Raw genomic sequence first — 25,793 nt, 5'->3', positions numbered from 1 at the left:
TATGCCCTTCATACTTGCAATACGTCAGCATGAACAATGTGACTTACACAGCCAATATATAATTGTATGATCTATGTTTGATAATCTCAGCAATAATTAGCATCCTAGCCAGCACCCTCAAGCAGAGAAATATGTGATTCACAAGTCCTAAGGTCAGGGAACATACGAATGTAACTAAGCCTTGTGTAACTCCATTCCCCACTCCAACTACTGCTAAAGTAATACCTTTCACAAGTTTCTACAAAAAGCTGTGTATAACGAATACACGGGTCATACACGAATGTAAGTAACACACTCAAAGGCCTCTCAGTTCAGAAGGAAGATTATGTAAATTGTATTGTTTGTTGCTGTTCCACAAGACAAGTTTAGAAAATTGTAACCAAGTACACAGAAAAAGAATAAAAAGTATAGGCGCACTCCCCCACCCCAATATGTAACAAACCAAAGTAAGAATACATTCACATTTCATAAATAATAGCTAGTCACGAGAGCTCCTACAATAATCTCTGAATCTCTCAGTCTACTCAGTAACTGCAAAGGGATCCACAAGATTTTTGGCAACAACAAAGTCCTAAACAAAAGGTTACAACACTGAGATCATGAGATGATTTAGTGTTATCTTGTTGCTTCCTCTTCGGACTTTTCAAAACCATTAATACCATTATAAGTTATGCGTCTGGGGAGGGGGGGCTTCACCATAAGGAGGAAGTTCTAAAAATGGTGCTGGAGATCGCCAAGTCAAACTGCACAAAATATACGATTGCAGTATCAAGAACACAAGTGCAACGTGACACAATGCAAGCTTAAAACAGCTTTTAGACAGTAGAATTCAAACAAGGAATAAAAGAAAGGTCTTTCTGCTCCAGTCAATCTATGAGACAAAAAATGTCATGTAGGAACAATTAGGCAGATTTTTTTTGGTGCAGCTCTGACATCTATGTTGCAGTTTTACTAGACAAAACAGATTGCTATCAAACATAAAAATGTTTTAAGTGGCTATGTGCCACTTCTATTACACAAAATATGGTGTAATAAAATAATTTATAAAATATAGTATAAAGTACAAAATTAAGAGATCTTACTAAGTCAATGACATATACCTTAAGCCATTCCACAAATATTTGTATTCTTGAATTTAACAGCACTGAAAATGAATCCTGACTGCTTAAATGAAGAAATACAAACAGAAAATTAAATATCTCTGCTTAGAGAGACAGAACAAGACATTATATATTCAATAAATATAAGAAGAAGTTTAACTGATGGAATGGACAAAGAGGTGTAGATAGTGAAGATCAAACTCAAGAAACAGGAATCTAAATTTGGCTGTTTCATTTGTACCCATTTGTTTTATAATGGACATTTGCTCTTATTCCATCAACAGAAGAACCTTCTCTATTCATATACCAAGCACAGGGTCTACTATTAAAACAGTAAGAATTACAAATAAGCTTCCCTTATTATAAATAACAATGAATTTTGAGTACTTCTTTCTGCAACAAGACTGTACAAATAATCCCAATAAACCAAAAGTCATTAACTGCTTTACTAGCTAAAGAAAAGCAATCAGCATTTTATTCTGCATCCTGAAAAGTGAGGTCAGAAGACCAGTACCATATTACAAGTAACTTCTTTAGTGATGCTAACAAATGATCTCTAATTCTTGAGCCAAAATTTTCACTATTTAGGGACTTAAGCCTAAAGTACCGGCTACATCATAAAGGTTCGCTTGACAGAATTCTGTAGACTTTGTTCACAACCCAAGGCTGGGAATGCATTCATCACATATAAGCTTTACATACAGGATGGAAAATAGTGGTTTGGAGGGCTCTGCTGCTTGAATTTGGTTGCTCAAACACCCAAAATGTATTGCATTTGAAAAGAAGAAAGACTATTCCCTAGCCATGCAGTAGTTCCTAGACAGAATTAATTTGCCTCTAATTTTTAAGCATTCCTTCCAGTGTTATTAAAGACTTATTATTTTAAAAAACTTATTCACTAAAAAGAAAAATCAAGAGGGAAGTGACTGTTTGAGTCAAAGGATTCTAGAACTGTCACTCTGCCATTGTAACTACCTGATGACTAAAGAAGCTCATCCTTGTTTTCTCCATCCACGTGTTGACTGGGAAGTGTCGTGTGACCAGTACTCGACATGACCATCTCTTTGAGGCATTTTCACAAAAGACAGTAAAAAACCGATATTGACTATTCCACATAAAAAGCTGATGTTTAAAGAAAAACAGCTGACACAGTTGTTTCTTTAGGAAGCACAAAAAAGAAAAGATTGCCCAAGAGTTATTTAAGGGGAAGAAAGGGGAGCTAAAAATGCCAGGACTCAAGTAACAAAAATGAAGTAATAGATGTTTCAAAAGTCAGTAACATGAAAAGATAAGGGGCGGGGGAAGAACACTGCTTGCATAAATTCTTCCCTACCGAGTAAATAACATTAAAAAAAAAAAAGGAAAAAAAGGGGGGAGAAGAACAGGAGACAGAGAGGAAATGGCATCTCCTTTTCCCAAACAAGCAGCAGACACACAAGGAAAAACTGGGTGCCCTTCTTCAATGCATGCAGCACAAAGTATTTGGTTTTAACCGTATGAGAGAAGCATAATCACAAAGCATATCACTGTTCAGCATGCAATTCTTACGCTATGGCTTTCTATAATACACTTATCTCTTCTGCATTAAAAGTGAAGTATAAAATGTCGTACCTAAATCTAAACTAGTACAAAAAATGGTTAGGTTGGTTCCAATAAAAAAACCACAGTAAAATACTGAAGTTTTTCATTTATAACATTATCTGGAAATTACTTAATCCATATACTACAAGCTACTGTATTGAAACTATTATTATGATAAATATTCTAAGTAACACAGGTGGAAAACTGCTAGGGATCATGAAGGAGTGGAAAGAAAGGTTCTAAGAAGCATTTGCACAGCGAGCAAGCAAAGACAGATTAAAATGCTTAACAATCATGTTTCTTATCTTTCCTGCAACCACTTTCTGCAGCCTGATTTCACGAGGTCCTTCAGCAGAGACTGGGGAGAGAATACAAAACTACTGATAGTTCTATGCCATCTTCTGCCAACAAATCCAAGGCAACTTTCATACCTGCACTACCTTTATCGTGGTAAGCATTTTAAAGTAATACGATTTGGCACTGCTGCCAGAAACACGCTCCAGTCGTCTCTTGCCCTGATCATTTATTGTTGCCATGCACTTTCTCTACTGCTTCCGCAACTTTGCAGCGATCAGCACTGGGAAGTTGATGTGAATCACAAGTAACACAGAAGAAAGGTTAACTTCAATGCAGAACAATCATCCAACCTGAATCAGTAAGTGACTGATTTTGGTCACAAGGCGCACTCGTAACCCCTCAAAGTGGTTCTGTAGATATGATACTTCGACGCAAGTTCCAGAGGAGTGTCTGAACATGCATACGGGTGTTTGCTTCACCCTTAGCAACTGCTGCCAAACTCTCATTTACTTAAGTCTGTATGGATCAGGAAAAGAAGGTGCCAGTCACATTACAGGTCAGTTGGGAGTTTGACTACTTCTCTACATTATATACGTATTTTGAGATTAAACCACAACCAGCAATATGAACATCTAGGATAAGTCACAAAGTTGGGTACATTTGATCTCTTTCTGCAGTATCAACATAACTTAAGTCTTAAATTTTCCTTTTCTTTTTTTTTTTTTTCCCCTTCATGTGTGTGGAATGATGAGCACCAAACAAAGTTATGAATAGTTCTCTTCCTCCCAAGAAATGTACCTTTTCTTCCTCTAAATTCTTACTGCGAGAGGTTTTGGCCTTCTTTGTATTTAGTGAAGCCCAGTTTATATTCTAACAAAACAGACTGATTTTCCTTTATGTAATGACTGAATACACGAAGGAAAAGCCCTCTTGATTCCAGAAGATGCAAGGGGATTAACTCTGTTAGCACAGAAAAAAGATTCTCTGAACACTGCAAAAAGTTTATCCCACAATGTGGTGAAAACTGAGACACAGAGAAACCACGATTTTCGAGAAATGCACCTGAAAATACATCACAATATGAGAATCAGTTATAAGCACATCTAACCTGCATGCAGCTTTTAATTTTGGTATCATTAATCCACGTAAAACCTAGTACTTTCAACACAGAAACAAAAGAAATGAGCACTATCTTGCTGCAGATTAAAACATTGATACAGTATATCTGGCCAAACTTTTATACTCCTAAAACAATAATTTTACAATAAAGTAACACTTAAGATTATAGTCCTACGGTATGAATTTAGAAGTCTCAATGCAAACTATAATAAGACTCGGCAAGGTTTAAGAGTACTCAGTCTGGATCTTTTTATTGGAAAGGAATTATAGCAACCTCTGCTTGGAAGAAGTTTAATATATACCAAACAAATGTGATTTGTCTGAAATGATTCATCAGCTCATCTTCATTGATGCACAGTCACCAATATTCAAGGAAATATCACCCCAAAAAAGTTTCAAAATAGAAAATTAGCCTTTAAGAACAACATAGAAAAATTCATTTGACAACTGAACCTTTTCTCCTAGGAAACATTCCTTCACTTTTAGGAATAACTAAAATTGATGAAGTCACTACACTATTAACTAACTACTTGTAATGGAGATTCTTTAAATTTTAATTGAGACTAGTCAGTTTACTGGTACAACACATTTTCCAAACTGCAGTACTATTGGCATTGCGAATCACTGTTGCTTGTTGCCACTTTTTTTTTTTTTTATTTGGCATTACTATGCCAAGCACATAAGGGAGAGGAAATACAAATCTCCCCTCTTCAAAAGAGGAAGAAGAAAAAAAAAGTACACGAAAACCCTTCAAGTTTTGCAGCTATTCATCCTTTAATAAGGATCATCGTTTACTGAAGTTTATTCAGCATTTGTTGAGAATGCACGGATATACAAAATCCATTAATTTCAAGCTTTAAACACTGGGTTCCAGTACACTGGCACTCAGAAGAAAAACAGCTTCCAGATTACACTCATGCAAGCATTTTGACACAGACAGACGATGCGTCTCCACGAGACAAATTAAAGGGCGATGCTCCATTGAACAGTTATAGGATAGGAGTACAGCATACTATGCACAGCACACAAATGTTACATAGATCTCATTTTGTGAGCTCCTTATTAATTCCAAGGTTTTATTCATAGGAGGTATCTAAACAGTCATACATGTCGAGTTCTCCTGGTGATTCAGCACCTGTAGGTCTGCAGCAAAAATTATTGATTTTGTGGGATAATGGGAAGGCAACTAAACCTACTCACCTAAATCCAGCCTGAATCCCTAACCCTTTCTTCTCCTCCAGACTTGGGGGACAATTCTGCTGCTTTCTTTGTGTTAACCCAAACCAGTATGCAACTGTGAATTGAGATGGCTGTCCAACTGAAATAGAAAACCCATCATCCCAAGACGACTGTTCTGACAGATCAGTGCCCCAAATCACCTGCAGTCACCATGCCCTTAGATAGAAGGTCAAGATGTGTAGGTGAATGCAAACTACCGCTTTCAGTGGCAGCCCAAAACTATTCTTCATCATTAGAAACGCAGATTTACACAATTATTTAAAGACTTACCTAAATTATTCAACTGGGGGGGGACACTTTATATATAAATTTATTTTTAATCTGGAGAAAAGCCATAAAAGTTGTTCTCTAGTCAATACACAAATTTTAATTCTAAATAGTTTGCCTTTTTTTTTTTTAATGCTTTAAATCAGTTTGAATGATGACCAATAACATAGCTGTTTGTCCAACATATCTCCCTGTACAGTGTGGGAACAAATAGACAAAATTATCCCTTTTGCTTTAAGAGATACAGAAACCAAGAACAATTTTTTGTTGCATTTGACATATTTCAATCACTGTAGAACTGTAGATCTATTATACACACACACTTCCACCAGGAAGGAAAGTCTCATTCAGTCAGGATACTGCTACAGTAGCGTCTTCCAGATATAGTCAGTAGTGCTTACATTCAGTTGTACATAAAGGTTGAAAAAAATAGAAATTACAAAGAAAACAAAAAAAAGCACCATGATTAACTTCATACAACTAGAGGCTGAGAATATCACAGCCTTGTCTCAGATATGAAATAAATACTTTTATCATTTTCATTTGAAATTAGCCCTATAAGTCTATCTATGCATTTACTCTTGATCCTCACGCTCCAGCTTCCTGAGCAGCAGTTACACGGTTAAAACTCGATGCCTGTTAGAATAAACTTCTGGTGGGAAGTGCTAAGAATTCACCCCGCTGCCTACCAATCTATCCAGAAATCTGTTCTCACTCCTACTTCCTCCTGTCTGTTCCTTTCTGGAACAGCAGTAGGGGGGTTGGGAGTTTGCCTTTCCTCCACTGGATCACAGTTGTGTACATGAACTATACCGGACCATATGGCAATCTCTTTCAATTCCCAAGAGGCAAAACAAGCTCCCTCCAAACCCAATCGGAAGAGATCCAGGTAAGAGAAAACCTACAGATAACAGCATTCACGTCTCCATGTTCACAGAGACCAGCTACTAAATTCTGCCAACACATTAAAGTAACAAGTAGGAACTATAGAAAATGTTACTTCAAGGGTAAGAGCCATCCTGTCCATACTCAAGCATTTACGGCGCGCTCCAGCTTCTTCCTCCACCATACACAAAACCAGCCAGCTGCCAACTTCCAGTAATCCGGAGAACAAAGACTCAGATGCATTGTTCAGCACACAGGAAGGCTTTGACACATGAAGAAAATTACTCTATTGAAGGAAAAACAGTGGCCGTTTAACAAGCAACGTGTGCAGAGGATGAGCCTACTCGCAGGAGAGTGGAACTGAAGAGGAGAAAGGTTGAAAGCTGAAGAGAAACCTTCGTAGCTGCCTGGAAGCTGCCAGGTGGAGGCAGGCCAACCAGAAACGTAGTGGAGATGGATTTTCCTTTCGTGAGGGGAAAACATTAAAGTCTTATTAAACACCAAAGTGCAAAAATCCAATAGGAAAACAACCCCCAGCCACAGCACCTCGGGAAAAATTCCACTGCTTGCTCTCAATGAAGGGAAGTTGCTCACAAGGACCCAACCTTTGGATACATAAAGTTGTGTTTAGCTCTTCGGTAAAATTAGGATTGTCCGATCAAATACACTGGAACGGATCTTGCTCACTTCCTTTTCTGGAAAGTTAAACCAGATTTTTTTTTTTTTTTTTTTTTTTACAGAGACTATTTTCAATCCTACAAAATAATAATTGCATTTTACAACACCTTTTAGCCCAGCAAACAAGTTCTTGTGTAAAATAGTACAAAATTTTGTCTACATTTCCGTATTAAGTTTTAGGGAACATGACTTACTTGAACATGCAAGGAATTGACTTGACAGAAAATAGCTCCCTCAGCTGGAGCTGCATAATTTTTACTTTTTTGTTTAATTCCACTAGTAGAGTCATTAAGTACATAACCAAATTATATTTGTATAACACCACAGTAATCTAAGTTTCTTATTTTAACTTTTCCTATTCATGACTATGTTCTGAAGTTCTATACAACCACATAGATGGTTGAGAATAACAAGAAGCAACTATATCAGAGGGAGGAGGGTGTAAACCGAAAGCAGCATAAAAGTGTTGTTCATTACCTGCCCTAAAGAAACACAAAAACCACCAGACAGACAACTGCCAAGTAGCTAGAGATATATCCAGGATCTGTCTATATTGGAATATAATTACAATAAAAATCAAAACTAGACTATGGTTTGCCATTGCATCATTTCTTCTTCAACTTTAATATTGTACACAACATGAAGACAGACATGGGCCATACAAGATAAGATTGAATAATCTTCTGCCTTTAACTGATAGGTGTTAATGCACCTGTAATCTGCAATCACAGATTCATGACATTTGATATACTAATACCAGAAGTGTTATTGTAAAGAACCATTCGCTCCTCATGTGAAGGTTAAATACTCTTCCCTCTCAGTTTAAGGGATTTGAACATTTCTCTCTGTCCACACTTCATTAAAAAAAAAAAAAAAGGACATAAGCAATTAAAGAAATAAGGAATGAGGGGCCCCGAGAGATTTTAATAAAATCTCTAAGCACTAAACCGAACTAAGCAGAAGTCTGATCACATCAGTATTTGCCTTAGAGAGAAAGAGTCATCCTTTACTGAAACACTGCTCTAGACATGACTAAAAATTGCTACTTTCAGAATAACAAAAAGAAAGTTTTCTTTTCATTGATAAGCAGCTACAAAAAGAAGGCACCTTTCTTGGTTCTGCTTTATGTCATGATTCATGTTATGAAGATTAAACATCCAAAAACCTTGAGGGTTCAAATGTTAGCATGAAAAAGTTAAGGGCTTAAAAGTTAACTCTTCCTCACTTAAACCTTACAACGAACACTGGCAAGAGGATATCAAAGACGCCAGTAGCCTATTGCATTTTCAACCTTCGGAAAGGTTACAGCTACCTTACAGCTGGAAAAAAACCAACACAACTACAAAACAAAAACCACAAACAAGAACAAAAATCACAAAAAGACAAACAAACCCACCTTTGAATGAAACTTTGAAATCCACATTTAACAGCAATGAGTTATAATACTAAAAGTTAAAATACTAAGTCTTAGAAGTCCTACAGGGCGATATAGGTTTCAGAAAGCACACGGAACCTCTTTAGGAACAAGGTTCTCTAATTCACTCCACAATAATTTAAGGTTCAGTTAGTGTCAAGCACCATTATTTCTTAAGGGCTTTTCTCAGACAGATTATGTGTCAAATAGCTTTAACCCCAGAGATGTAACATGATCTTATAATAGTTATGACTAAATTACAAGTTTTAAAGTAGACAGCCATCAAAGTAAGGAGAACAGGCAATCGTGGATTCAGGAAATGTACATTCCCCCATAGTCAGCTAATGGCAACTTTAATAGGATGTGATGGATTTTTCTCCACCAGGAGAAAATACTGCCTGCATTTCTGCTTCAACAACCCACGCCAGCTGACTAATGGAGTTATATTTTTGTCTCATATGAGGACGGTTACTTGCCCATCCTCTAGCAGTTGCAGAATGAAACATTAACAGCAGCTGTGGGGCGAACAGAAAAGCTGCTCTATTTGGTAGCCAAGATCCAAAGTACAGGCCTTTCCCCTCGAACAGTGAAGCTCATTTTCTGTCACCGGGTGACGAAAAGACACAGCCAGAAAAAGGCCACTTTTAGGGCCCAAAGTAGCTAACTGAAGACACTTTTAAGGAGCAATAAGTCTTCATGGGGAGGAAAAGTAAAGGATTCACAGGAATTAAAAACAGGGTTCTTGGACAGACAAGAGCCCTTGGGAGCTTAGAAGTCATCGTTGGAAAGAAATAGTGGCGGATCAAAACGGGTTTCTTAAAACAACTCTTATCAAATACTATTAAATGTAAAAACTCTTTACTTTGGCATAATAACAATCCTAATCGTAACAGACCAATCCCCAAGAAACACTTCTGCCACACTACTGAATAATCAGCATATGCCTGCAACTAGAAACATCATTTTATGCAAGCACTTGGGCTTCAGTCCTGCAAAAATTTAAATATATCACTCTGAGTAGACCTACAGATCTCTGTGGAAGTCTGTAGAGTTTATCAGACACGTAAAAGCTAGCACATATTTATAAGTCTTGCAGGATAATTGCTTTTGGCAGAATATAAATAACATTGCTCTAATGTGTTTCAGCATCATGGTCTCCTGCCTTAAGAACCAGGCATTCTGGTGAAGCCTGTCATTCTTCATATAAAGACTGGCAGCTGCATAGCCCACAGAGGCATTTAAACTTCCCTTTGCATTTTCTTTAGAGTTTCAGAATAGTGTTTGGGCATTCTTTAAAAGTAGCAAGAAAGCTAACAAGTGAAGCCGATAAAAATTGCCTACAAATGCTTTCTTACCAGTGCCATGGATACCACTGGTAGGACCAGAAGCAATTCTTAGACAAACTATCTATAGCTTCCAGCACTTCCAAACAGTACATCAATTAGGCTGTGGAGTTTACTAGGTATTTTTCCAGAATCCAATGCACTGGATGACAGGGCAGTAACTCAGTATGAGAAGTAGTCTTAATAAAGGACTCTAGTGTTCACTGTACTATCCTTCAATGAAAAAGCTTAGAAATCTGCTACAAGAAGAACTTTTTAACAGCAAGACAGGCATCTGAAATAATTTTAGAAACTTAATGCCAGTAGTTTGCCTAATTGACTTTTAAATGCATACCTAAAACTAGGCCTTCGATTTCTCTCCTTGTCAGTCTTCTTCATCTGTTCAGCATTGTCTTACTGTCTCTATTGCCTTTCATTTTAACTTCTAGCAAGGATAAACCTGAGCAAAGAAAGGGAACTTTGGTAGCTGTCAATGCCATTGAGAATTAAAAGAATGCTATCTATCACCTCCCGCAGTCACTACTGCTTCTGCGAGCCCCAGCTGCAACAGCAGGTCTGTCTTGGCAGAAGGCCCAGCTCTAATAAGGGGAAAGGAATTAATATGTTTTGTAGACATAGGTAGCTCTTACAGCAGGTTTACTTTTGCCCTTCCATTCCCCCTCTACCCCCACATTTTCATTTGATACCTTCATCTCTCTAGTCCCACCTTGAAAAAACAAGATGGTTTCACTGATGATACATCATCAAGATTTTACAGCTGAGAAAGTGCTGCATGCAACAAGAACAGCCCTGGTATGATTTACTTCTAAGAAATGGTCTACGAGAAGTCCAACAACACTAACAGCAATGCGGGGGAAAAGAAGTATTTTAAAATACTCAGCAGCTCTCTCAAACCCATATGATTTCACATTTACAGTTTGTATTGCCTTGGCCCAAATAACCAGTTAGAAATTCCTTGCATTCAATTGATTTCTATTAAGCACATTTTGTTTCGCGTACAAAAATGACAGACAGACCTACAGGTAAAGGGAAAACAAAGATAAATTTGTGAAGTATTCAGCTGTCTTTTAGTCAAGAAATGTTTTGTTTGCACCTCAGATGTATCTAGAGTAAAGTACCATCTCAGAAAGTACATTAGATCTGATCATAAGCACATACAGTCTTTGAAACATAATTAGACTGCCCTTCTGATAGCTGAGGTGCAAACAAAGCAGTTTCCAAGCATTAATGAGCCAGCCCTGACTGAATGGACACTGCAGGAAGGCGACACAGGCAATCGATCCCCTCCCCACTTCACGAGGTCCTTGTTCAAGGCTGAAGCCCAAGAGCACCAGCACCTCCCAATCCCCTTTCTCCTCCTGCTAACACACTGCTTTAGCATCAGAAAGCATGCAGATGACAGTGACGTGGCCATAAATTGAATGCATTTCCTAACAAAACTAAATTGCCAAGTTTTTCCGTAGAACATCATGCTTACCATTCTATCTCATCACCTTATTTGCATGGTTCTTGTGAGACAAACCATTTTAAGAAAAGAAATACCCGTGCAGGACCCAATGCTCTGAAATACTCCGTTTAGACACTTATTTCAAGTTCTAATATGCAAACATGAAAAGCAAACTATACCAAAAGATGAAAACTGAATAATCTGGCACAGGAATTTCAGTTCACTTCAACTTCTGCATGCCTGAGAACGCAACACTTGTATTAAGAACAGATAAGCCATCCAAAACTAAATTGCTGCTAAAGTAAAATAAAGTCCGAGCAAACAACCGCACGGTAAAGTTCTCCACCAAAGAATCAAGAAACAAATAATATATTTTCAGCTCAAACTTCCTGATGAGGAAACAGATGCATACGGAATTTGTCAACAAGGATTTTTGCCAAATCCTTTATGGCAATACTTAGGGTTTTACATAAAGCTTTAGTATTTTAAGGCAACAGCAGCGTAAACATCTTAAGATAATAAGTTAATATAGTGCTAAACCATTATTAATCTGTGATGTTCTTGAAACATTTTCTGCAGATATTAATTGCATCTCTGAAGATCTTCTAAATCTCAGTTATCAAGTTTTCTTGAACGTTTTCAATGGGAGATTTCCAGTCTCCCAGGAAGGAGAAACTGTAGCTGACCCCTTTGTAGTTTTCAAGTAGTTGTGAACCATCACCTATCTTGTTGCAAAAACTTCCCCAAACCAATTCAAACCACAGATCTGCTTCACCATTAAAAAGCAAACAAGTGAGCAGTTAAGTTCAGTGGATTTTAAATAAATCTACTCCCACTCTCCCTCATTAACTGATCTCAACTGTAAATTTGCTTTAGATGCTTTAAGAGGTGGCTATTAACTACACAAAGTTATTTTGTGTGTCAAAATGACAGCACCGGTGATATTTATTTAGTGAAACTGGATTTGTCTATGTTGGTAAAACGCAGGGTATTAATAGAATTCTTTTTGTTTCTATTTTAAATGGCTTGTGTACTTATGCAACTTTAGCTAATTCTGAGATACTTCACAGATTGACAGAAAGGATCTGAAAAAAAAAAGCCAAACCCAAACCAAGCCCATTCTGAAGAGTGAAGTATTTCAAATTATGTAAGTAGTCTATCAAAAAAACATTAAAACAAACCCACCCATGGCACATTATCAGTAATACCACCACAAAAATTCATACTATTTGGGGGAGGGGGCATTTAAAAAGAAGTTTAGATTTACATCTTTTAAAAACACTCACAGAATTATGAAGATTTGCTTGTGAGCACCCTTTTCTGCACAGTTTTATAAAGGAGCATCCACTTCCAGGCCTTCAGAGCTACCGACATAATTTCATGCAACCCCAATCATCAATACTGAATCCAACTTAATCCTGGAGATCTTGGAACCTCAGTTGGTAGCAGCCTCTACCACCAGATTGGGCAACTGCTGCTGCATGGCTATGTATTGAAATGAATAAGCCACACATGAAACATTTTCCTATGTGAAGGAAATAGTATATAATGGAGCTCAGGAACCTGAAGATGAATGAACAGAACTTTTATCATTAGGAAAAAACAAACCTTAAAAAAAAAATTAATAGAAGTAATACATAATCCTCCCTACTTCTGCTGTTGGATATTAGAGCAATTTCTGATCATGCTCTCTATGGAAGTTAAAGGTATACAGATACTACCTGGCTATTTAAACCTCGAGAAGTATCAATCTGAGCTTCTTGTGATATACTGGAATAATGCATGAAGAAAGGGTTAGACCAAGAGAACTTCCTACTTTTTGATGAGCATTGTTATTGCCAAAGGGCATATCCCAAACAGAAGCAATTCCTGAGAAAATAATTTGCTGAGCTGTAATAAGAACTCATTGCGGAGGAAAGCAAAAATAGTCCTTTGGAGAACACCATTTTCCAGTGTAAATAAAGACAACAGAAGCTGCATCCTACCGAAAACACGATACAACCAACCTGATTTTCTTGTTAATGATAAAAGATTGAACAGCATCTTTCAATTTAACTCTTAAGACTGCATTTCTCAGGAATCAAATATACCATTTTATTATATCCACAAAATAATGGGATATTTGTCTCAGCTGAGGAATATCAAAACTTAAAAAAAATCCCCTTTCATCACCTAGATCATAGATATTAATGCTGTAACTGGGAAACGACAGTTATGCTTTCTCCACTCTAAAATACCTAATTGTAAGTTAGACAAGAAACAAAATATGTAGAAAGCAGATCCTTTCTACTATAGGATACTCTGATTTCTGCACTGATTGTAATTGCCTTAGAAACAAACTGTGAAGAAGCCTCAGAAAAGCTGGCCAAAATTACTCTTGCCCTTATCCTGTTCCTTCCTTTGACATGTGACAGTTAATTAGGGTATCTCCTGCAAGTTCTCTACTGAAACGATCTCTTCCTGAAGCACATGGCAAAGATTTGGATCATCGTGCCTTATTTGGAATAACATTGATCAAGGCTCATTGTTTGCACCCTCCAGCTGGAAGGCACATGAGGACCTTAAAGCTGGTTTAAAGCTTTTACTTCATCCATTGAGCTTCAGTTGTTGGGATCAAGTTCATGCAGCACAGATTTGCCGAAAAATAGAAAAGCCAATTCTATACCTCCCAGTAGCTGCTCAGGCCTGAAAAAAAACCAACAGCTGAAACAACAGCTTTGGTAAACTTATTTCCGGTTATTCCACAAGTCTATTCCATACATTTTGATTTTGTTCAGAAAAGCAGCTATACATATAATCGTAGTTCTACTTCAGGAAAGCTTTTTCACAAACATCAAAAAAGTTGAATTTTCTGCAGTGCAGAAGTCACTCAACATTGATTTTCAACATTTCTCTAATGTCTTCTGCTTTCACTGCTGAAAGGAGGATGAACTCATAGCCTGTGGGAAGCATTCTGTCTTTCTACAGCAAAGGAAACACATGTTTTTATTTGGGTTATGTTTTTGTCGTCCCAGAGTGGCAAAAAACAGGCTTCTTGCTAGCATTGCTCAAGGGTAAAACCCTGGTATTAAGACCTGTAAGGGTGCTCAGTGGGCCAGTCAAAATGTCTCAAAGAGACACTAACCAGTGTCTTATTTTCCAGATAAGCTTTTCAGGATAAGCTGCATGAGAACACTAATACAGAGAAATGCTCAGAAAAGAGCTTTCTAAAACACTAAAAACAAAACAAAACCTACAGGGATGGGTCTCTCTAAAAGTCAACATACTTCAAAACACAGAAAGATATGCCACTTTCAGCAGTTAAAAAAAAAAAATAAATACAAATAACAAAATAACTAATGCAAGAAAAGTACAGCTTTAAAAAGGTACAGCAGAGAATGAAAGAGAGAGGAGAACCTGAAAAGCTCCTCTAATTAGAAAACTAAGCTTATCAGTTTCCTCCCCAGTTAACCACAACTTACTGCAGAAGAAGGAGAATAAAAGGCACCCACAAGGGAATTGCACTATACTAAACTATAGCACTCTAAATTCATGTCTTTTTCTGGAATAGCTTCCTTGAATAGAACTGTTCTTCATCCAGAATTCAACTAATAGATGAAGGAGAGCTCATGTTTTCTACGTTGCTTCAGGGGAATGAGCATGGACATACCCTCCCTTTGCAGGATCTGCAGGCAGCCATAAGAGAGAAATGAAAGGTAGCAAATTCCTGCACTGCAACCGAGGGACTGCAAAGAAAAACAAAACTGGTTTTCTATCTGTGACAAACATACAATGTGCTTGCACAAGCGTCTCCCTTACACTCTGCAGAGCACCCTAAGTATATGACATAAGACATTTAAAAGCATGTGATAAGGCAACACTACTTCAGCTTCTTCTGAAACCAATTCCAAAAAGTCCTCTTCACCCCCCCAGACAACCTGAAAACAGAGAAGCGCCTCGTCCCATACCAAGACTCCCTCTGCCTGCCTGCAGTCAAGAGGCTGGGGTGGAGGTATGGTCACGGACCAATTTTCAGTGCCCCAGGCAAATGCTTAACTGATTTCTGCAAATCCTCCATTACCTAACGCGGGGTTGTTAACATGCACGATTCTTTTCCATCACCATAGTAACAAAGCACGTACATTTTAAGGTGCATATGGGGGCTCTTCTAGAGGATGTGTCAAGTTGAATACAGCTAAGACAATGTAAGATATTTTAAGCTAGACCCCGTTCAGTACAAATACAGAAAGCATGAAAGTACTGTGCTAGAGATCATCACAGGACTGTTTAAGCAGTGGTTACACATCCATTAAAAAGTTTTCTGGAGGCTGAAAGAAGCAGAATATGAAGTAAGATTCAGTCAGGACATTCATCGGCCTTAACAGCCAGATTTTAGACACTCTTTAGACACTTCTTCAGGAACCACAGAACAGAACATAGTAAAAGATTTTAAGAACGATACACTTTACCTACCAATTGCTAAAAAAAAAAGGATAGAAAAATAGATCTAATTAGAAAAACGTATTTACCGATTAAGAAATGACAAGCAACTGGCATTTTCGTTTCAATGAGAGCTGCAAGTTCTTTGCACTTACATGACTGAAGTATGATACTATTGCTGTAGGAGGACACACAAGTGACACCACAGAAATCCAGGCTTAATTGTAATCCATATGTTAGATGCCTCCACAGCAAATATGCCCATGGATGTCAACAGCCTAACTGGCACCCTGCGACTGCCATGCTAGAGCACATATCCCATAGTAGCATGACTTCTCTTAACAGATGTCATTATCACCTTAAAAGAACCAAACCAAAAGCAAGTTCAACATAACAAATGCATCATTCCCTCAAATAACTTCTCATACACTGTGCTAGAGAGAAATTCCAAATTGGGGGGGGGGGGGAAACCCAACACCAAAACTCCCAACTTTCAGATAAGGATTAAGAAAATCACGCTAGCAGAAAAATATGTAAGAAACAGCATGCTACAAGTCTGGATAGAATTACAGCAATATTACCAACATCTGAAACACTCCCATAGTTGAAATCTGAAGATTAAAGGCTAAACCCAGACTAATCTGCAGAAACAAACAAAAAACCCTTACAAACTTGTTAGAACATTGTTTTACTTTTCAATACTAGCATTTATAGGATTTTAACGCTTATTAAGATGCAGTCTTCAATTATACAGCACCACCTGTGCGTGATCAGAAGGTGCAGCCCTCCTCTCTGGCACAGGATGAGCAGCAAATGAGGCAAGGGGCTGAAAAATAGGAAAATGGGTGTTTCCTAGTATCGAAGGCTTGAGAGCAGAACCCAGGCAATCTGATTATATTCCTGGCTCTGTCGCATCAGAATCATCAAAATTCATACCCCCTGACCGCATGGATTGTATTTGCACAAACAATCTCAGTTCTCAAGCCCGAAAACTCACAAGCACTTAATTTTACAACTTTGCATTCCCTTGGCACACTCATTATGTACCACTGATATCAGCAATCATAATTTCTTCTACAGCTTTCTTTTTTCTTTTTTCTTACAGTCATGCAAAATTAAAGTAAGAGACAGCGACCCCAAAATTTTTTGCATAACATCAGTAGCACAGGTCAGTAGCATTGGAACTATAAGTGGAACTTGTAATGAGATAAATAATTGCCCCCTGAAGAGGGCATAAACATACCCATCTTAAGGCTACCCTACTAGGAAACTTCCAATCTACTCTGGGTCCTAGAGGGAGCAAAGACCAGCGATTAGCAACAGTAACTAGTGCTTAAAAACATGCAGGTTTGGCGCACAAGGTCAGCCACTTACATAGATTAAAAAAAAGCCAAAACAAAACAGGATTTTCCATTTTAAATGTATAGGCCTCAATTCTAAATCCTGAATTAGTTTCTTTACCCCTTTCAAAAATGTGTTCCCGTTCAAGGCTCATCATATTATCGGCCTCAATCACAGGCTTCATATTAAGGCATGTTGTACTGGGATCCAGAGTAAGCGCAACAGGCACAGCAAGAAACACCTAGGGCACAGAGCACTTCATCACGTCTGAAAAGTTTCTAGGAAGCTACATAAAAATTCCTAAATCAGAGCAGGCTCTGTACTCCCACTTTTCACTACCCTTCCTTAATCCTTTCAAAAGGTTAAGAGAGAGAGAAATCACTTCTGCCCTGAAGGTTTACACCACTTCACCAAAACAGTTCTGCACAATTTCTGAAAGAAAAAAAAAACAAGACTGGCAGGAATCCTCACTGAGAGTTTTATCTTACCAATACTGTGTTTCTTTAGGGAAGGCAGGCAGTCTCAATAGCAATTTTTAATAAACCTGACACTAGTTTTTACTTGTTTTATTAATGAAATTCTTGATACTTCTTGTTGCTACACTTATTTATTCACAGCATTTGACTTCACTAAAACTGAAATAAATCAGTTTCATTTTTGCTTTGACAAACTTCAGTTAGTGTCGCAACTCGTCAGTACAAGACAAAGGAAAAGGGTGATTGTCAACAGTTGTCAGATCATCTTGGGGAAGACCTATTTATTTGGTACTGGTTTTCTGGAGTTTCTTTTTAAAAAAGAAAGAAAAAAGGACAACTCTTCCATAGACTTTCATGATGCCTGCTCTCTCAAACCATCCAAGCCAACCACCAGCTCACAGGATTTCTTTAGGGGTTCTGAAGAGGAGAGTGTTTGACTCACTGTAGCAGAAGTACGGATTACAAGACTTCGTCACCTAACTAAAACATCACCAACGGCAGTCAGTAGTCAAAATTTTCAAACACAAGAATGGATACATCTGGGAGGGAAAACAAAAAAGACGGAGGAGAAAAAAAATACCTTTACTACCTCATTTTTAAGATGGTTTAGATGTTTCAATAGCACTCATTTGGGGAATTCTTGTGTAGCACACACATGAAAAATGTTTTCTTCTGAATGGAAGTCTGGTATCAGGCAGCAATGCAGAATGGAGCACAGTAACTGCTGATGTTTCTATGGCCTATTTTCCCTCTTTGAATTGAAGTATTTACTGTCATGTGACAGTGAGTTAGTTCTTAGAGAAAAAATGCTTGTGATCTCCTTGCATATATAGATGCATTTATCATCATTCTATTGGGACTGTTTAAAAATTATTATTATTAGTTTTCCCCACCTTATTTGGAGCATTGGGAATTAGGGCCTGCAACCGCGTGTAACAAGTCAGTTATTATTTAATCAGAGACACATTTATAAACAATTTTAGTATTCAAAGCACTTAAATGCAAATGTTTTGTCCCTTACCATATCTAAGATAAAGATTTGTTGCTCCTTTGTTTTGCTTTATTTTTTATGTTTTACTCATCATATGTAGGAGAAAAACAGGGAATATAGAGCACTGAATATAAATAAATGAATATGTTATTTTAACAAACTGATATCACAGATATCAGCATGAACATTATGTAAAAGATAAGCTTGGAAAGATGTGAAAACACAAGCACTTAAAATATCTGCTTACTTCCTACAAGTAAGTGCTGTTGAGTAACACCATCGTCGTAGAGACTGATTCCTATTACAGATATTTTTCAAGTAGGAGAGATACCGTGTTTACCCCGGTACCATATATACATGTTACTATATACAACATGATACCACCTCACCTACGAGAAAAACCACAGCCAGCTAAGAAATTTTACTAGATCATAGTCTAAACACTAGCAAAAAAGAAATAATAATCTTCTATTACAGAGTACAGGAAAAGTAAGCACAACAAAAGTATGTATTACTATTGTCTTAAGTCTAGAAATATATGTTAATACAGCATACCAAAAGAGCATCCAGTCCCCTTCCTTCCCTCAAAAAACACAAGTATTGCCAAAGATTATTTCTGCTGAATACCGAGACTGGTTAGAAAAGACACCTAACAAAGTATTAGAAGGTATAAAAAAAAAATGTTGAAAATATGTTTACATCTTCTTGAATTTTAATGTGGAATATTTGTACCACATTAGTCACCAATAATTAAATACATACTTCATAACTAGAAGTGCTTTCAGAAAGAGGAATGAATATTTTCAAGGGAGAGAAAGGAGGAACAAATTTTATATTTTTAGGGATCATTTAATTGTTGTTTACAACCAATTCCAGCCATTCAGTAACTGTGCTAGTTAAAGTTTTCTTACTTAAATGTTGTCGCACATTAGAACAGAAAAGAAAAAGCCAAAGATAGTTCCTTTTTAATATATCCATAAAGAAACTGGCATCCTCAACAACATGTCAACTCCCAGCCATCTTTCAAATTCCTTTAAGGAAACCGCAACATGTTCCAACCGAGAAAGAAGAGTAAGAGGGAGAAAGCAGACATTTGAATATTAGAGCAAAGCTATTTAAGACAACATACATCGCATGCTGTATCATAGATACTTTACTTGAATCAGAGAGTAAAAACCGAAAAAGACAAAAGAATTTCCTTTGTCTCCTTTTTAAACTTGTATCATTATTCTGAAAAGTATTTTTTATTTCTCGCATTTGTCACATCCCATCAAGTCAATCAGCAGCGCATATGATTTCTCCAGATATACATAAGAATGAGCAAGTAACAAACAAAAATGCCAGTGTTTAGCCTAAAAACCACCAGGAATGGCCTCAACTTTAATCCTATGCCTTCTGATCCTGTCAAGATATATTTCTTTCAAGAAACATCTCTACTTTTGAAACGTACACTAACATTCTCACTGGCACTTTAACACTTCAAGAGCATTAAATTTTGAATGAACAAACACAGGAAACACTTGTCATTTTATAATTCAAACATTATCGCTAGCTTCAGTTATGCTGAAATATCCAGAAAGCATTTTTCTGCAATACCACAGTAATCAAGCAATGTTGCCAAGGTGAACCTTTCTTTAAATAAATAAATAAATAATAACAACAATAATAAAAAACCACTCCTGACTCCCAGATTATGTAACATGCAAATTCAGTTTCACCTTCAAAATATTGTCACGTAACATGAGCCAAAGAGACAGCAAGAAGCAGTTCATAAAACCGGAAAAGCCTCCCTGGGACTCTGTAAAGAGCCATTCCCCAAAAAGAAAACATAGCAGAATAGCAATGATTTCATATAATCAATTGGTTTAGAAGATGCTTTCCTGAAAAAAAAAAAAAAAAAAAAAAAAAAGAATCTTACTTCTTTTTACAAACCCTTTATGTTATGGGATGAAGAATTCCAAAGTCTATATATGCTCTAAATAGCAGAAAGAAAATTAGCCTGCTGAAAAGCGTTAAAATCCTCCCAGAACTAATATAACCAAACTAGTTGGCTTTACTTTCTGCAACACGATTTCGTGTTCATCTTTCAGTATTTGGGCATGTAATACAAGGAGTTCTGAAGCACAAATGAAATATAAACAGTATTTTCACAAATATTGAAGGAAGACATGAAGATATCAAGTAAGAATTTTATTTTTAAAATGTAGTTCGGCTTTACTTTTTTCAAATCAACATTTGAGGTTGTTTATAATATTGTAATCTAGAGGCTGTTAAGCACATAGCGTTAGTATACACTCCGTGTTTCTTTAAGTTATAATCTCTTGAATTAAATTATCAAGGAAAATGGAGTATAAAATTACTTATATTTATGTAGCAAAAAAAATTAGCATATGACAGTCTGAATCTGTAAAAATACAGTACGTAAAAACAACTCCAAATATAATTTAAGAGCACAAGCATTCCCTGAAAAATTTAAAGAGGCCACCTACAATACCGAGGAAAGTAAACAAGCCAATAAAGCAGTGCTCCTACTTTTCAATAGTAGCAACTCAGACTCCATCTTAAGCCTGTCATCATTCATCCCTACTGAATGGGGACTACGTAATGTAACAATTATTCTTTTACCTAACACTGAAATTCAGTAGCATTTCCAGACAGCAATAAAATCTGCCACCAAAACAGGAATTCGGTACAGTGCTCGCTGACCTGCCTGCTTTGACATTATTATGTTAAATTGCATGAACAGCGAATTGACCTATGAGTCCACAAATCCTACTAATTCCTTCATTTAAAAAATGATATTATTTGTGAGCACCACATTGTGTTCATGCTGACCACACTGATTGCAAAACACCACTGAGGGGAAAAAACTAATTATCTGGAGGTATAGAAATACTCTCATTTAACTAATACCTAACTGACAAATACAATAACATCATTACGAGGACAATGTAAAAATCACAAAAAAGATTCATCTGTGGGAATCAGAATTTTATAAGGCTGCCTGCCGTACATTCATGACTGACAAGAAACTTAACAGTCCTTAATGCAGCTTTTTAATTAATCTTTCCCACCATCATTGAGAATTTAACATTATTAACTGAGGTCAAACTCTGAACACCGCAAATATTTATATCTTACTCCACAAGATGAAGTTTTATAAACAAAGAATAATGCTCAATTACCAGAATATTCCCAGTAGCCACAATGACACAAAATGCATTGCAAAGTACCCGTATTCGCCCTTATATGCCAAGAGATTTGTTAATGAATTCAAGGCCATTGATGTCATCAATTATACTGATAAAATTAAACACAGTGAACTTTTGAAAAACGATGAATTTCAATTTGTAGATCTGCCCTATTTTCACAAATGGTTTATTTGGAGTTTCAATCATATTTCCCAATCACTTAAAGTGACACACTCATGCTATGCGCAAAATCAACCAAAGAGGAACGACGACTCTGGCCTCACCAAAAATGCTGTCAAAAAAGCAAATGAAACCGAGAAGAAAAATATTTTTCTTATTTTCTTTTTCTTCTGATATTTTAACAACCAAAGTAAAAAAGAAAAAATCTGTTTATTTGAGAAAAAGCACCGTTTATAGTGCTTTGTAAGGTTATACAGATTTAGCTCTACAACAACAATGAATTAACTCACACGAAATACTGTATGTATCCTTTCTCATTCTAAGTAAAGATTAGTTATCTTTAAGGTATTCTCTCAGGTTGCACTAAAAATGAAGCCCTCTCCGCTCCACGAATGTATAATTAAGGATCACTTTAGTGTAATTTGTTAAGATAATGAAACAGTGCATTCATGAGCAGCGAACATCACCATTTTAACACTGGCAACCACAAAACAGTTACATCAAACTGTCTGCTTCGGAGATCCTTCATCACTAAGTTACACTCGATTTTATTTTTTGAAAGATTTCAAAATACTTAAAATATTGACCTCTAAACAGTCCATGCCATATTAAAAACATTTCTCTGTTATTCTGATATTTCAGAGGACTCTTCAGCTACGGCAAAGGTTAAGGAGAAATGGCGATAGCTAATCCGCTGTAAAATTCTCAAAGTAAACAGACAAAAAATGAACTGCTTTGCTGATTTCTATCGATTTAGTTGTCTTCACTGTCACCTGTATTTTATAACAGGCAACATTTTCAGATGTCTCGCTAGGTATGACTGACTTCCTTCTACATTATGTCGGTATCTTGCAGATGCAAGACAGAATTGTTCAATAAAATGTAGATCAACCCACATGGATTAACATACTGGTCTGAAAACACGTTCACAATAATGAATTTGATTTTCAGCATTTTATTTTTGAGTTAGTATTTCGGGGGGTGGGGGGGATATTTCAATGTTTTATGAATAAAACTCTTCCCCGCTTAAATGTTGGGCAGCACAGGCAGAAGGTACTTCCGAGCTAACGCTTCTCGATAGGAAAAGGACAAACACAAACCATAAAAACAACTCCCCCCCCCATCCCCCCCTCCCGCCCCCGCATCTTTACAGCGATTTCCCATGCTCGCAGCCATGAGCCCTCTTTCCGCTGCCCTCTCCGAGAAACCTGCCGGCCCGGCCGCCTCTCCCTCCCCAGGCAGGTCTGATCCGCCGGGCTGCTGAATGCAGGCACTGTACTGCGCTGTGAATGGACGGACAGCCAGGTATTTTATGAATGGAGCGGATCACGTGCTCCCAGCACCTCCCCGAGCTGATATTTCCCACATAACTGTGTCAACAAGCAGCGAACGGCACATATTAATACAGCAGGTCCCGGCGACCGTCCCCCGCCCGCCGCTGCCTGCAGCCTGGTCCTTCGCACAGCGGCGGCAGCCGCCGTAGGCCCTCGGCAGGGGCAGGTTTTGCCGCAGGTCAGCGGTGATGACAGCACTTTTTTTTTTTGTTATTTTTTTTTTTTTTTTATGAATGGAGATTGTGGTATGCAAATGAGAGCGATTCACAAAAAAGGAAACATGGCGGCGGCCCCGGCCGCCGGCCCCGCGGGCGCCGCAGCGGCTCCCCTCTCCCTCCCTCCCTCCCGCCCCGCTCCTCTCCGCGCCCCGCGCAGCCCCCGGCTCCGCTCCCCCGCGGGGCTCTGCCCGCGCCGCGCCTCGGGGAGCAAACCGCCCTCTTTTCGGGAAGCTGCCCCGGGAGGGAGGGAGGCAGGCAGGGAGATGGGAAATCCGCCGTTCCGGGCGGAGGAGCCGCCCGCCCCGCCAGCCGGGGCTGAGCCCCCCCCCACCACCACAGCTCCCCACCGCTACAATGGGCGCAGCGCTCTCTCCCTCCCTCCCTCCCTCCCATCGCCATGGCCGCGGCCGGCGCCCGCATCATTCATAAAATCAGCCTCGGCGAACACCGACACCGCAAACCGTAACGCCAGAGCTCGGAGACTGCAGCGATCAACCTTAAACTTCTTCATCACAGGGAAAGTTTCAAAATACTTCATGTTTGGGGTTTTTTTCCAGTGCCATAAAGAACTCGGATGTTTTCTGACAAATATTTATCTCCTCCGACCCCAAGTGTATTTCAACGACAGATTACAGGCAGGGGGATACAGCCGCACACACATTCTCTGGATTTCCTCCAAACCAGTCACATTAAAAATATTAAGAGATCCCTGAACTGTCCCCTTCCTCTTTTTCTTTTTTTTAAAAAAAAAAAGAAAGAAAAAAAAAAAAGAAGTCCCAAGTGCTCATTAAAAGGAAAAAAAAAGGCTTTAGGGTAGGTTTAAGCTGTATTTACACTGACTGACTCATCCAATTAAAATTCAGGAGCAGTTTCCTGCAGGATGAAGCTCCCACACACTAGTTTCCATGTGAAATATCTACAAGTAATAGGATATTATCAGAGGTGGTACGTGCCGATACCTCTCTGGGCACTCAAAAACCATCCTCCCCCTCCAAGACACCATCATTACCTGCCCCGTTTCCTACGGGGCTTTAATTAAACCACGCTTTGCTAGCCGCTGGCTCGCAGCCCTTCTGAACCGAGCTCCTTCACAAAGAGGGAGCTTCTGGGCTTCCATGTACGCGAAGCAGCAATGCGCAGAAGGCGCAGAGGGAGGCCAGGACACGTTCGAGCGGGGGGGACCCGCCGAGCCCCAGTCCGACCCCGGGGCGGAGGGGAGAGCCGGCAAGGGATGGGGGGGGGAGACACGGACGGACGACGACGACGGGGACCGGCCGCTTGCTTACTCGTTGTTAGAAGTCGCCGTCTCTTCGCTCATTTTCTCCTCACCGCGATCCGACAGGCAGACGGAGCAGCACCGACGCAGGCAGGGCGCAGCCAGAACTCACCAGAAACTTCACCATTGTTACCCCCCCCCCGGCCTGCCGCCCCCGGCCAGGGCACGGGCAGCGCTGGGAAGTGAGGGAGAGGGAAAGGGGAGAGGCGGGGGGAAGCGATCTTTATCCTGGAAACACGAAATCCTGTTGTCCGGCGCTGGAGCGTATTTTCCCCTGTCTTTAGAGATGATGATGATGAAGAAGAAGGTAACGGTGGAAACAGCAGCAACAACCCCGGGTCTTCTGCTCTGGAGCTGCTCCCGGTTAGAGGGGAGCGGAGCGGCGGCGGCAGGGGACGGCTCCCCGCCGCAACAAGCTGCGCCGCACCGTCCTCCCGCTGCAGCTCATCTCCCGCTGCAGCCGCCTTCGCTGCTGCTGCCCTCCTCTTCCTCCTCCTCCTCCTGCTCGGCCGCCTCCCTGCCCGCCCGCCTCCCGCGCCCAGCCGGGGCAGGCGGCGGCGGCACAAATTCCTCCAGACACCGGAGCCGCCACAGGCCGGGGCAGGCGGCGGCGGCAGGGGGGGCGGGGAGGGAAGAAGGGGGGAAAGGAGGGGGGCAGAGCGGCTCGGCGGGGCTCTCCCACCCCCTCCGGAGTGAGGCCGAAGCGCTGCGGAGGGCGGGCGCGCCGGCCCCGAGGAGAAGGCTGGCGACGGGGGGAGGGAGGCGTTTTAAACCAGCCTGGGGGTGGGAAGGGGGGGACGGACGGAGGAGGGAGGGGGGGGGGGGGAGAGGGAGGAGGATGCGTCACGGCTGTTTGTGTGAGGAGCGGAGCGGGGAGGGAGGGAAAGAGGGAGGGGAAGCGGAGCTGCCAGGGCGAGAGAGGCGCCCCCGGCCGCTGGACGAAGGAAGGAGGGAGCCGGCGGGGAAGTTCAGCGGCTGCGCTCCCTCCCCGGCAGCA

The 25,793-nt window shown here is 39.5% G+C and overlaps 1 protein-coding gene across 1 annotated transcript in view; it reads right to left on the bottom strand.

Annotated features, from left to right (window-relative positions):
• SPRED1 (sprouty related EVH1 domain containing 1) overlaps positions 1–25,471 on the bottom strand; it is a 63,310-nt gene extending 37,839 nt beyond the window's left edge. The window contains exon 1 of the mRNA XM_063332682.1: positions 24,807–25,471. Within this exon, the coding sequence (XP_063188752.1) occupies positions 24,807–24,838 (32 nt within the window). The 5' untranslated portion in view covers positions 24,839–25,471. The remainder of the gene's footprint in view (positions 1–24,806) is intronic.
• Between the last annotated feature and the right edge of the window lie 322 nt (positions 25,472–25,793).

Source organism: Chroicocephalus ridibundus, chromosome 4 (genome assembly GCF_963924245.1).
Source record: "Chroicocephalus ridibundus chromosome 4, bChrRid1.1, whole genome shotgun sequence".
Taxonomy (NCBI): Eukaryota; Metazoa; Chordata; class Aves; order Charadriiformes; family Laridae; genus Chroicocephalus; species Chroicocephalus ridibundus.
The sequence above is the reverse complement of the archived record's forward strand: the minus strand, read 5'-3'. Positions and strand labels throughout refer to the sequence as shown.